We start from the raw sequence: 12622 nt of genomic DNA, 5'->3' as shown, positions 1-12622 counted from the left end.
ATTAGTTTATCTATTGACAGCACTATATATTATAATACAATAGAGTATTTGCATGTATATACTGTGTGTGTATTATATATATACAGACACAACCCAGTCTCATCGTCTTTTGACCATACGTCAATATTCGCCTTTTTAGGGCCCCCTTAAACGTCGGTAGATGAGGTTATGGGATCCTAACTCTACCCCAGACCTAAACCTAACCCGTCACCTAACTGACGTTAAAGGTAAAGCGTCAGTTGTATGACGGCCCGGGATCGCCATCTACCGACGTTTAAGGGGGCCCTAAAAAGGCGGATATTGACGTATGGTCAAAAGACGTCCCAAGACGTCAGTTATATGACGTCTTGGGATGAGACAGTGTTCACACACACGCAGTATATACATGCAAATATTTCTTAAATGTATACATGCATGTGTGTATTTGTATAGAAAATAATTATACACAGCACACACACATATTATGTAAACACAAACTTTTATTTTAGATGCGATTAATCGCTTGACAGCCCTAAACATATCATTATACCTGTAACTGGAGCCGTACACCGAGTTCCATTGCATGCAGTGCCGCAGCATTTCTGATTTTTGGGACACTCGCTGTCATCGGCACACAACTCGTCATCCTTCCTTTTACACAATACTGATTCAGCATTTGTCTTTGGACACACTCCTGGCTTTACTGTTATACAGACACATGACAGTTTTTCTGTTATTATACAGACACATGACAATTTTTCACTAGAAAAAAAATATGTTATTGGAATATGTTTTACTAGAAACAACGTCCTGGTTGCGTATGCAACCCACTACTGTTCCCAGAAGGAGGAAAGTGAGGACGTAGTCGACGTCGACTGAATGGCGAGATCACACCAGGGAACCCCATTCAGTCCACGTCGACTACTTCTGACGTTCTCGACTGAAAGGGAACCATTTCAGTCTTTCTACTTTAAAATGTCATGTTTTATTCGTTTTATTTTTTAATCATTTGGTGAAGTGATGTGGACATGAACATAATGTGGTCAAGACTTGCCCTTTAAATTTGAGAGATTTCAATGATACTGTAATGCTGAATGACTACAATTATGGCTAAAATTAGTGGCCTTTTTTAATAAAGATGCCATTAAAACTTCCAAAATTGGCTATCGTCTATGTTGTTTCTACATTAAAATGGTGATTACTGCAAGTAAAATTAATCAGTGAAATTACAATATAAAAATATATAAGTACTTGAATGTTAGGTGCAATTAATCACAGAAAAATTGTGATAAATCGTTTTTTTTCTTTTTATCGATTGACAGCACAATACAGTATATTATAATAGAATAGAATACAATATAATATAATATAATACCTATAACTGGAGCCGTACACCGAGTTCCACCGCATGCAGTGCCGCAGCATTTCTGAGTTTTGGGACACTCGCTGTCATCGGCACACAACTCGTCATCCTTCCTGATACACCTTATTAATTCACCATTTGTCTTTGGACACACTCCTGGCTTTACTGTTAAACAGACACATGACAAAGAAGCCATATTACTAGATGCATTTTTCAAAATATGTTATTAGAACACGTTTTCCTTGAAACAACATCCTGGTTGCGCATGTGACCCACTACTGTTCCCAGAAGGATACGGAGGACGTAGTCGACGTCGACTGAATGGCGAGATCACACCAGGGAACCCCATTCAGTCCACGTCGACTACTTCGAACATTCTCGACTGAAAGGAAACTATTTCAGTCGTTCTACTTTAAAATTTCATGTTTTATTCGTCATAAAATTTCATGTTTTATTCGTTAAATTAAAACAAATTAATTTCTTAATTAACAAATTAAATTCTAAATGTCAAAATAAACATGTTAAAGTACGCAATTTATATTTTCACTTTAATCGTTAAAAATATTAAACAATTAACGTAGCATCCATTCACGCTCTCATTTATGCAAATGCTTTTAAAAGGTTTAGGTACAATAAGACGCAAAAGTGAACGCAGGGCAGTGCTTAAAGTGACAGCAGCCCTAAACATATCATAATACCTGTAACTGGAGCCGTACACTGAGTTCCACCGCATGCAGTGCCGCAGCATTTCTGATTTTTGGGACACTCGCTGTCACCGGCACACAACTCGTCATCCTTCGCGCTACACCTTACTAATTCAGCCTTTGTCTTTGGACACACTCCTGGCTTTACTGCTATACAGACACATGACAGAGAAGCCATAACACTGAATGAATTTTTCACTGTAGCAAAAAAGTAATTTTGGAAGTTGTACCATGTTATTGGAATACGTTTTACTAGAAACAACGTCCTGGTTGCGTATACAACCCACTACTTTTCCCTAAAGGAGGAAACGGTGGACGTATTCGACGTCGACTGAAGGGAGGAAATCCCACCAGAGAGCTCCATTCAGTCCACATTGACTACTTCTGACGTTCTCGAGTGAAAGGGAACTATTTCAGTCTTTCTACTTTAAAGTCCCTGTAAAGTCAAAATTAAGTATGTGTTCTGAGTTTGTCACACCATAGAAAAATGTGTTATTAGCCACCCAGCCAAATTTGAATGATAAAAAAAAAAGCCGGAAAGTACATAATATAAGCTATCAAAATCTTGAAAAAATGAGCAGTTATCCCTGTTCTCAAACGCTGGGGGCGTGTCTGCTGGCTGCGCTGAAACCACGCCCACTCGCGGGAAAGCTGTCGATGGTGATATTAGGTGAAACTGCTTTCGCGACGGGAGGATGAACGCTGAGGCGGGAGATGGCTGTTTCGGCCCCGTTCACCAGTAACAGTGGATTATGCAGTGAATCCCAGGTGTCTCGGAGGAAAGTTTATAAATCTATCCCGTGTAAAATGATCACTGCAGAGGCGGGTGTTGGCGGGGATCCTCAGCTCGTCATCAAGGTTGGTTCTCTAAAAACCTCTTCTTGATGTGATCGTTTTTATGGAATTTAAATGAAGATATGATCGCAACCAGGTAGCCTGTGCATTTCTGTGTCGAAGGCATGGCTAGGTAGAAAACTGTAGGCTCAGCTGTAGTTGTACTGACAGTCACTCGCAATTAAGCGGTGAATGCGAATGTGCTCGGGGAGTGTTATTGTGTGTTAGGGAGAGATGAGACTCTGTGCATCATCAAATAGGGGCGTGTCCAGGAGCTCATGGGCTCCAGTGTGTCATCGAGCCCTGTTTTAGCCCCGCCCAAACAATCCGTAAAATTGCAATGGTGAAAAACTGTTTAACGGTCTAACTCCACATTTCAGTACTTCACAGTTCACAGTCTTTGTAATATGTTTTAGCAATACATGCAACATTTATAATGTCTTTAGAACTTTTTTTGTAGAATTGCCTTTACAGGGACTTTTAAGTCGGCTCCCACTGAAGTCCATTATATGGAGAAAATACTGGAATGTTTCCATCAAAAACCTTAATTTCTTTTCGACTGAAGAAAGAAAGACATTGACAGCTTGGATGACATGGGGGTGAGTAAATTATCAGCAAAAGTGAACTACTCCTTTAAAGGTTTTTATATTTATAAAGCCTAACAAATGTTAAATTTGATCGATTTCAATTATACTCCACGTGCCTTTAAAGGGTTAGTTCACCCAAAAATGAAAGTTAGGTCTTGCGGGGTTGGTACAGCATGGGGGTGAGTAATTAATGACTTAATTTTAATTTTTGGGTGAACTAACCCTTTAATGCAGGGGCGGCTGGCCAATAGGGCGCCGCCCTCCCTCGGTGAACGTGATTTCATCAAGTACCACATGTTCCTGGATCAACATCTTAGTTGGTCCTGGATCAACTTTCCAATCAACCAATCAAATTTGAGGGACAAATTTACAGTTGATAATTGCAATTAATTACAGAAAAATGTGTGATCAATTAGGTTTTTTAATCTATTGACAGCACTATACATTATAATCCAATCCAATAGATTATAATATAATACCTGTAACTGGAGCCGTACACCGAGTTCCACCGCATGCAGTGCCGCAGCATTTCTCATTGTCGGGACACTCGCCGTCACCGGCACACAACTCGTCATCCTTCCTGACACACATTATTTCACTGTTTGTCTTTGGACACACTCCTGGCTTTGCTGCTATACAGACACATGACAGAGAATATATCACTGAATGCTGAATGATTTTTTCACTGTAGAAAAGTTGTATCCTTATGTTATTGGAATATATTTTACTTGAAAGAACTATTTCAGTCTTTCTACTTTAAAATTTCAGGTTTTATTCGTCGTGGGTTTTGGTGCTTTTGCTGTTCTTGGCTGTAAGGAGGACCTTTGAAATAACTGAAATCATTTGGTGAAGGGATGTAAACATGTAATGTGGTCAGTCCTGCTTGAAACCACTTTAGCTGTGTGTTTCCCTCAAAATAACTGCACACCTTACAATCTTCAAACAAATATCAAACAAATAAAAATATACAAAGGACTTTTTAAAGAATGATTAATTATAGAAATGTGCAATTAATTAGTTCATTTGATTTATCAATTGACAGCACTAAATAATGTAATAAAAAATTTTACCTGTAACTGGAGCCATACACTGAAGTCCACATCCATTGCTGCAGCATTTCTGATAGCTGACACAGTCACTGTCATCGGTACACGGCTCGAAACGCATCAGGGCACACTTTTCTGGTTCAGTCGTTCTGCTTGGACACACTCCTGGGTTTACTGTTATACAGACACATGACAGATTAGCCAAATGTTTTATTCATCATGGATTTTGGTTCTTTAAATGTTTTAGGCTATAAAGACTTTCGAAATGCGCCAATTTCACGCAGTCGCCATTTTGAAATCGAAAGCGAGGCCCCGGTGGGAAGAATCCCGAAAGTACAAAGGTCAAGGTGTTCAGCGAAGACAAAGAACAGTAATATCTGATGAAATCTGTGATTGATCATGTTCTTGTCCATGGTATGAGCATGAGAGAGGGTGGCTGGACAGCGAGTGGTTTTGCAGTTTGTGTCTCAAGCTTATTCACATATTTATATTTATCTGCTTCAAATCAAAGTAGTTTGGAAATCGAATTATTCCTAAACTGTGTCAATCAATGTCAGATAAAAAAAAAAAGTATGACAAAAGAGCTGTAACCAATTGCATCTCTCAAATTCATTTTAAGCATTTTAATCTACAAAAACAAACCCTAAACTAAAACTAAATGAAAAACTTTATTTATTTATTTAATCAAGTCAGGATTGATCAAAGTCTGATTGGTGGCAAAGTATCTTGTAGTTGTAATGTTTTTTAAACCAATTTATTAACATTAATATTCTCGTTTTAGTGTAAAAAAATATCTACCTGTTACAATGGAAAATGTAGAGAAAAAGTAATAGATAAAACACAACTTAAGAATATAAAAATAGGTTAAATATTTATATTTTTTATAGGCATTTTTATTTAAACTGATATTTGCCAACAATATTCATCTTTAACTGGACGTCTGTAGCCTAGGCCTACTCGTTTGAGAATTGTAATATGCAGAGATGTCATTTTTGTAAGGCACTTGTTGCATTTCTTCGTGCTGTGTAATTAAGTTAAAGACCATGAATCTCACCTGTGAAGTTTAGTCCTGGAGCAGCTTCTGTTGAACTCCAGCATCCAGCCAGACACAATAACACAGTGCAGTACACTCGAGCTGCCATCCTCTCCACCTGCGATCACAATGAATGAACTCTGCTGGAAAATCACGCTTATATAAGGACGAAAACGATTTTGAGTTAGCGCTCAACCAATGGCGTGAGTTTGAGGTGTTGTCAATTTGGTCTCCCTGCCAGAATCTGACTCCCCCTCGCGTGCACGCGCATGACGTTCATCGACTGGTTTTCCACACCTGTAATTCCTGCCTGGATTAAAGGAGTACTTCACTTAAAAAAAAAAAAAAAAAAACTTTTGCTGATAATTTACTCACCCAAGTGTCATTCAAGATGTCCTTGTCTCTTACTTTCTTCAGTCTAAAAGAAATTACGGTTTTGATGAAAACATTCCAGGATTTTTCTCCATAAAATGGACTAAGCACCAAGCGGTCCAAATGAGAGTTTCAGTACAGCTTCTAGGGCTTTAAACAATACCAGAAGATGAATCAGAAACGACTTGAAAAAGGATTAGTTCATTTTGATGGACAAGTTCGAAAAGAACAGGTTTTTTTTATTAATTTTTCTTGATAAGACCCTTATTCATCGTCTGGTGTCATTTAAAGCCGTTTGAAGCGGCACTGAAACTCATTTGGCCCTTGAACCGTTTGGTGCCCAATGAAGTCCATTATATGGAGAAAATCCTGTAATGTTTTCATCAAAAACCTTAATTTTTTTTCAACTGAAGAAAGAAAGACATTGACATCTTGACATGGGGGTGAGAAAATTATCAGCAAAAGTTTTTTTTTTTTTTTTTTTTTTTTAAAGTGAACTACTTTAAGTGTTTGTTAGTAGGCTACTCGTTATTAATATATGATTGTTTTCCCCTGCTTTGTTTTGTGATTTTGGTTCTTGTGTAACTATTACTTTCGGTTCCTGTGTGTGTGTGTGTGTGTGTGTGTGTGTGTGTGTGTGTGTGTGTGTGTGTGTGTGTGTGTGTGTGTGTGTGTGTGTGTGTGTGTGTAAATTGTGTGTAAACTGTGTGTAGAAGATAACTTCTATGAGCAGGTGCATCAGGTCTCTTCTCTCCACTGCATATCTTTCTCTTAAGCACAACTGCAAATGGTAGCCTTTGAGTGTTCAAAAAGAAAGAAAAAGCGAAGCAAAGTATGAAAACCATTGTTTCTTTTATTAACAACATAAACAATAACCATGTACTGAGACACACATAAAATCACAATAATGTTTTACCCCAGCACCTGTCGAAATCATACTCCCACTCCGGATGTCAGCTTGTCAGCTTTGCGAAGTCAAACACGTAAAACTAATTCTGATGGCACATTTCTCTATGGAGGATCGCTGCAGAAAAGCACTCTTAGCTTCAGTAATCAAAATCAAATCCAGACTCAGACAACTGTTTAGCTGTGCATTTACTAAATGAGCACAATGTGTACGTCTGACTGGTTGCACTTTGTCTGATATATGTATCCTCTTTTTTATTCTTTTAATTCTTTTAATATGTTTTATTGGATCATTTTTATTCTCTGCTTTTATTGTCCTCATGCATCTGCAAAATGTAGAGTATATTATAATGTGATCATAATATAAACTTGATTACATTAGTACAAATTAAAAAAAAAATTGTATTTGCTGTCCAGAATGACTTATCTCACTGATCTTTTAGAAGGCATTTGACCCTGCAGATCCAGCTGGACTGGCATGTGTATTATGTGCACAGCAACAAGCCAAACTGGAAACCAGACTTTGATGCTGTGAACATTCAATTAACCGAGAGCAGAGGTCAAACCATTGCTCAATTTAAAGAGTTTTTTGGACACAATTATCTCGTTTTTGGGCTAAGATGTTATCAATTCCATTCTTTCGAGAATCTATTTGGATTGGAAAATAAAGGTTACAAACACAGTTCTGATGGAGAAGACAGAGATTCATTTTGTTTTGTTATTTTTTTGTCAGTCTCTTCTGAGACATCGAGAAATGTGATCCTGATGATCTGAGAGATCGGTTTATATTCAGTGAGCATATCTGCAATTGAGGTCAGAGGCTATTGAGGTATTTATAAATAACTAATCATTTAAAAATGAATCCTAAACGTAACCAGAAGCCAGTGTAAAGACCTGAGGACTGGTGATATGTTCATATTTTCTGGTTCTGCTCATAATCCTAGCAGGAGCAAACTGTATGAGCTGCAACTGTCTTATGGTCTTTCAGTGTGGAGTCCATTACAATAATCCATGTGTTAGTGGCTAAGCGGCTAACGTCTCGATTCATTTGAATTTGATATGGGTGTGTAGTTGGTACGCATCCTAAATATATATTCTAGTTTATTAATTGTACGTACATTGCATTCACTGTTTGGTAGTTAACTTACTGGTATACTTAAACATGTATTTTGTGGTTTCTTTGTTTTATCACACAGGCATTGTAATTAAATTCATCTTTAGCATGACCAGCTTTGTGTGGGAAAACCCTTTTATTCAACACATTCAAAATAACACAACGCAGAGGAACAACCGCTACATAAAGACCTGAGGACTGGTGTGATATGTTCATATTTTCTGCTTCTGCTCAGAATCCTAGCAGCAGCATAAACAGTCTTGACTGGAAACAAAGCATCTAATTGAGATGATATATAGTATGTTGATTTAGTTATTGCTTTTAAATATATACTGAAAAGGTCTATCTTCAAAATCACACAAGATTCCTGACTTGATTTTTAGTTGTTTGACCCCAAGAGTAAAGTGCCTGGTTGTGTAAGAAGACAGTCGCTGCATATGCTTCCTCTGGATTCCAATAGGAAATAAACTTTGTTTTTAATGACGTTCCACTCCAGCTGATGATGTAAAACATTGTCTGTCTGTTCGCTTCATTTCACTGAGGATTGTTTTGTAAACAAGACTGGATTTGCAGACCGATTAAGAGTAAAGAACGGTGCTGTGCCGTCTGTACAGCATTTGCGGCAGATCCGAATGACCGCAGCGATGGTCTAATCCTTTAGGTGAATCTGTCAATTATTTTTCTATGTAAAGCATTTTTAATTACCATTGTGTATATAATGTGCTATATAAACAAATTGCCTTGCCTTGCCTCACCTCGCCTCGCCCTGTCCTGCCTACCTGTTCATTCAGAACTTTAGCTAAATTGTTCCCTGCTCTTCCAGTCTGTGATATTTGAACAACACACAGTTGCAATCACTTTGCATGTCCCTTTCAGGGAGGCTAGCCTATCAAAAGCCATTTGATCTTGTAAAAAAAACCTTCCTCATAAGTCAGTACATGCACTTCCTCTGAAATGAACTATCCACAAGTTTCCGAGGGGCGCTCCTGTAAAAAATAAAGTGGGTGAAACTTCCGGTGACGCGGCGGAAGTAGCATTCCAATGGTATTTTGTTTGTTAGTTAGCGAAGAAGCTAGCTGTTTTTCGGAGAATTATTTTACTATTTAAAGACGCAAATCTTTATGAGAGATGTCGTTACGGAGCTCAGGGACAACATGTGCTGTTCGCGGTTGTATGTATAACCGGACTAAACTAGTTCAGTGGCTTAAACATGATTGTTTTGAACATAAGCTGAAAACGAAATCAGAGTGATTCTGCCAACGACTGTAGTTTCCATCACCTCCCAAAAGACGACGAATCTTCCTGTGTACATTTGTTTAAATTCTTAATGTTCTAAACTCTATCAGCATGTGATTGGCTGTTCTCTACTGATGTTACGCCTAAACTCAGGATCAAAGCCTGTGTTGACAGAATACCAAATGTGCCAGTTAATGCATTCAAGCAGCACATTCATTTATAATTTTGAATAAACTCCAAAGCACAATGACTAAGTGTGTATTTTTTATTTTAATTGTTTGTCAGCTCGCTCACAACTGTCACCATGCCTTGATGAGTATTGATTATTAATAATGTTATTATAATACTCCCAATCAACTACTGCAGAGGTAAAGGTACTGTTATTTCCCCTTTTTTAATTTCGTTGAGGTTGTGTTCCCACATCGTTAGCTAGTTTGGATCGCTATAACTTGAATGGCTGTCAACTGTTGAATGAACGAGTGTCAAGTATGTCAAATCGCGCTTTGTTTACTTCCAACCGGAAGTCGCGCCCACTTTTGACGCAAGGCCTCATGGGGCGTAGGAAACTTGTGGATAGTTTTTGTTATATGGAACACCTCAAACGCCTCATGAACTGTACTTCATTCTGTAAATTGATCATTTATTAAAACAAAGTGTGCCATTAAAACATCAAGTGTTTCTATTTTGCATGGTTAGAACAGCTTTGTCACATCTGGAAAATGCACACATCTAGATTAGAATTGTTTACCACATTCTTCTCTTCGATGCAACATGGCGTAATTCCCTTCAGATTCCATTTCAAGGTCAAATTTATAGCTAAAATCAGTACTGAACGAACGAACGAACGAGTGAACGAACGAACCAATGAGGCATTTATAGTGTTTTCATATGTGCGGGACACACCCAAAGCACATACGATCATATCAGGGAATCTCTCCTCAACCACCACCTGTGTGAGGCATCCACAAATGGCTGACAAATGCCATGAACTATAATGTAAATGAGAATAATTTCTGTAGTGACATGCTTGTGAACAACAGTTTGTTGTCCTAAGAATAGTCAACGTATACTGTAAGGATTAATTCAGTGACTCAAATTGGTGCATTTGGCACCAGTTTCGCCACCTGGTAATTTAGTTGTTGTTGTTTTTTTACTCTTTCCATTTAATACTTTTGCTATTTGTCATCTCAATATTAAATCATAGAACACCCTAAACAAGTTGTCTGGCAGATTTATCAAGAATTGTCAGTTTGGGTGTAGCATTCAGATTGCACAATTCAGTCAATGCGTTTCCCAAAAGCATTGTTAGCCAACTATAATCAAAGGTTCCTACATTTTGTCCTCATAATTTAACGAGTCTGTGTTTGCCAAACCATAGCTCTAACGAACATTCGCAATCAGCATCGCAAAGTGGTTGGAATTACAGCTCTCCACCTGTGGTTACAAGCATAGTTTATTTTTGTATGACATGTGGACTTAATAAACCCTTATCTTGAGCAAAATAAGCAAGCTGACATTTAATACAATCTATATCTTTAATTTTAAATATATACAAATTTAAATAATGTCTTTTAGTTTGTCGAAAGATTAAAATTTGGGCATACAAACTCACTTATAATGACTAATATGTCCATCTAGTCTTACCTAACAATTTCACAGGTGAAGAGGTGACTAAATAAACCACATAGGAACCATGTCATCATGGTTCTAAACTTGAATGCAGCAATTTCTTTCCGTAAATCATTTTCCCAATCAAATTACACAGTAATTTTCTTCCTCTAGAGGCAGTGTCCATGCATCATGAACTTGATTTTTTTTTTGCCTTTTGTATTGCTTCAGTCAAAACCATACAATACATTAAAAGAGAATCTGACACTAAATTAATCTAAATTCAAATGTGGAGTGTCTGGCAATGATGTCAACCTGTTCTAATCTCGAAATGTCTCAGCCCAGCTTATCATTCAGTTAAAGGTATTTGCTATCATTTTATTTTATTATCAGAAAGGCATCTTTAAAGGCTTATCACACAAAGGCCTGATTTGCCACATTGGCCACATTCAACAACAAAAATATTCCTGGATTACCTGGAATCTCACGAGACAACCCTGCTAAACTATGCTAAAGCCTGCCGGCATTGGTGATTGGTTACAAGGTAGTTTGTGACGTCAGAAAGAACAGCGATTTCAAACCTGGTTTTTAAAACTTTTGAGTCTTTTTTCACTGTAGTTTTAAGGAGAAAATATTCCGACTTATGACTCTGCACATGGGTTGTCTTAAAGCACATTAAAAACACCACATAGACATAAACAACAATAAAAACTTGATTTTCCACAGAGGGGATTTTAAAACATTATCCTATTTATTTCCTCAATCCTCAGCTTCCGGGCATCTCCCCACTAATTTCAAAAAATTAAAACTAATTCCTACGCCCTTGGAAACAATAGTGTGTGACATTTCCTTCTGGAAATGATGTCTCAATCCAGTACTTTCGCCATAAAGACAGCACTGCCTTTCTTGATGGTAAAAACTTCGACCCACTTTAGGAGCTTATCAACTATGACTAAAACATCCTGATAACCCTTGCATTTTAGAGTCATACAATTCCATTGCAATTCACAAAATCATCCTGAGGGTTTTTCCCAAATGAACCGAATTGGTTGGCATATTAAGTTTTGACATAATGCATTTCTCTAAAAATCCTTTGTCCATATTATTTCACCATGCACACATTCATAAATGCCTAAGTGTCCAACACACACTGTATATGTGACTAGATCAGGAAGCACGGTTTGGAGTGTATTATTTGATCATTTAGATCAAATCCGAATCCACAGATTTTTCACTTTGGCTTCATCTGAGAGCTGTGAGTGAGGTGATTCAGCATGCAAATGACATGCCTGAACAGTGCACATAGTTAGTAATGGACTGAAATTCAGTTTAGGTGGAGCATTGGGGCTCGCCAATTGAAATTTTAGAGATCCGCCTGAAGAATTGGCATTAGTCATGTGTACTTAGACTGGAGAGACTAATAATGGAATTTTCACGTAGAGCAACAGAGTGTTGCTAGAACAATCTATAGGGTGAGCCTCATTTTGCAGTATTATTCTAACTAAGTGTACATGGGAAACCATGGCATGATTATATGAGATACCATTGAAGGAAGTTAAGTTGGGCTGCTTATTGGTAAGGGTCATGACTTCCGGAACTGGTCTTACCTTAATTAAGTGTGTACATATCTAATAGGGACTTGTATGGGGTATGGAGTATGGAGCGGCACCTAAAGTTATTAGTTAACTGTTTCTGACTAATTGACCAAGACTGATGAGTTTGTGACTGTGAGATTGTGTACTCGGCCAGTGCGAGACTTAAAAATTTACAAGAATCCAAATGAACGAGTTTAATTAGAACAAAGAGTCAAATAGAATTATTACCCACACGGAAATGTAAT

The 12622-nt window shown here is 37.7% G+C and overlaps 1 protein-coding gene across 5 annotated transcripts in view; it reads right to left on the bottom strand.

The window, feature by feature from the left end:
• LOC120462884 (uncharacterized) overlaps positions 1–5728 on the bottom strand; it is a 59099-nt gene extending 53371 nt beyond the window's left edge. For 3 of the 5 annotated variants that reach the window (XM_089124397.1, XM_089124401.1, XM_089124400.1), the window contains exons 1-6: positions 5568–5728; positions 4538–4687; positions 3947–4099; positions 2041–2196; positions 1355–1507; positions 530–682 (exon numbers count right to left, since the gene is read on the bottom strand). In XM_089124397.1, the coding sequence (XP_088980523.1) occupies positions 530–682; positions 1355–1507; positions 2041–2196; positions 3947–4099; positions 4538–4687; positions 5568–5655 (853 nt within the window). In that variant the 5' untranslated portion in view covers positions 5656–5728. The remainder of the gene's footprint in view (positions 1–529; positions 683–1354; positions 1508–2040; positions 2197–3946; positions 4100–4537; positions 4688–5567) is intronic. The other 2 variants (XM_089124398.1, XM_089124399.1) reach the window with 2 other exon arrangements.
• Between the last annotated feature and the right edge of the window lie 6894 nt (positions 5729–12622).

The sequence above is a fragment of the Pimephales promelas genome, chromosome 20 (assembly GCF_988280905.1).
Source record: "Pimephales promelas chromosome 20, fPimPro1.hap1.1, whole genome shotgun sequence".
Lineage (NCBI taxonomy): Eukaryota > Metazoa > Chordata > Actinopteri > Cypriniformes > Leuciscidae > Pimephales > Pimephales promelas.
The sequence above is the reverse complement of the archived record's forward strand: the minus strand, read 5'-3'. Positions and strand labels throughout refer to the sequence as shown.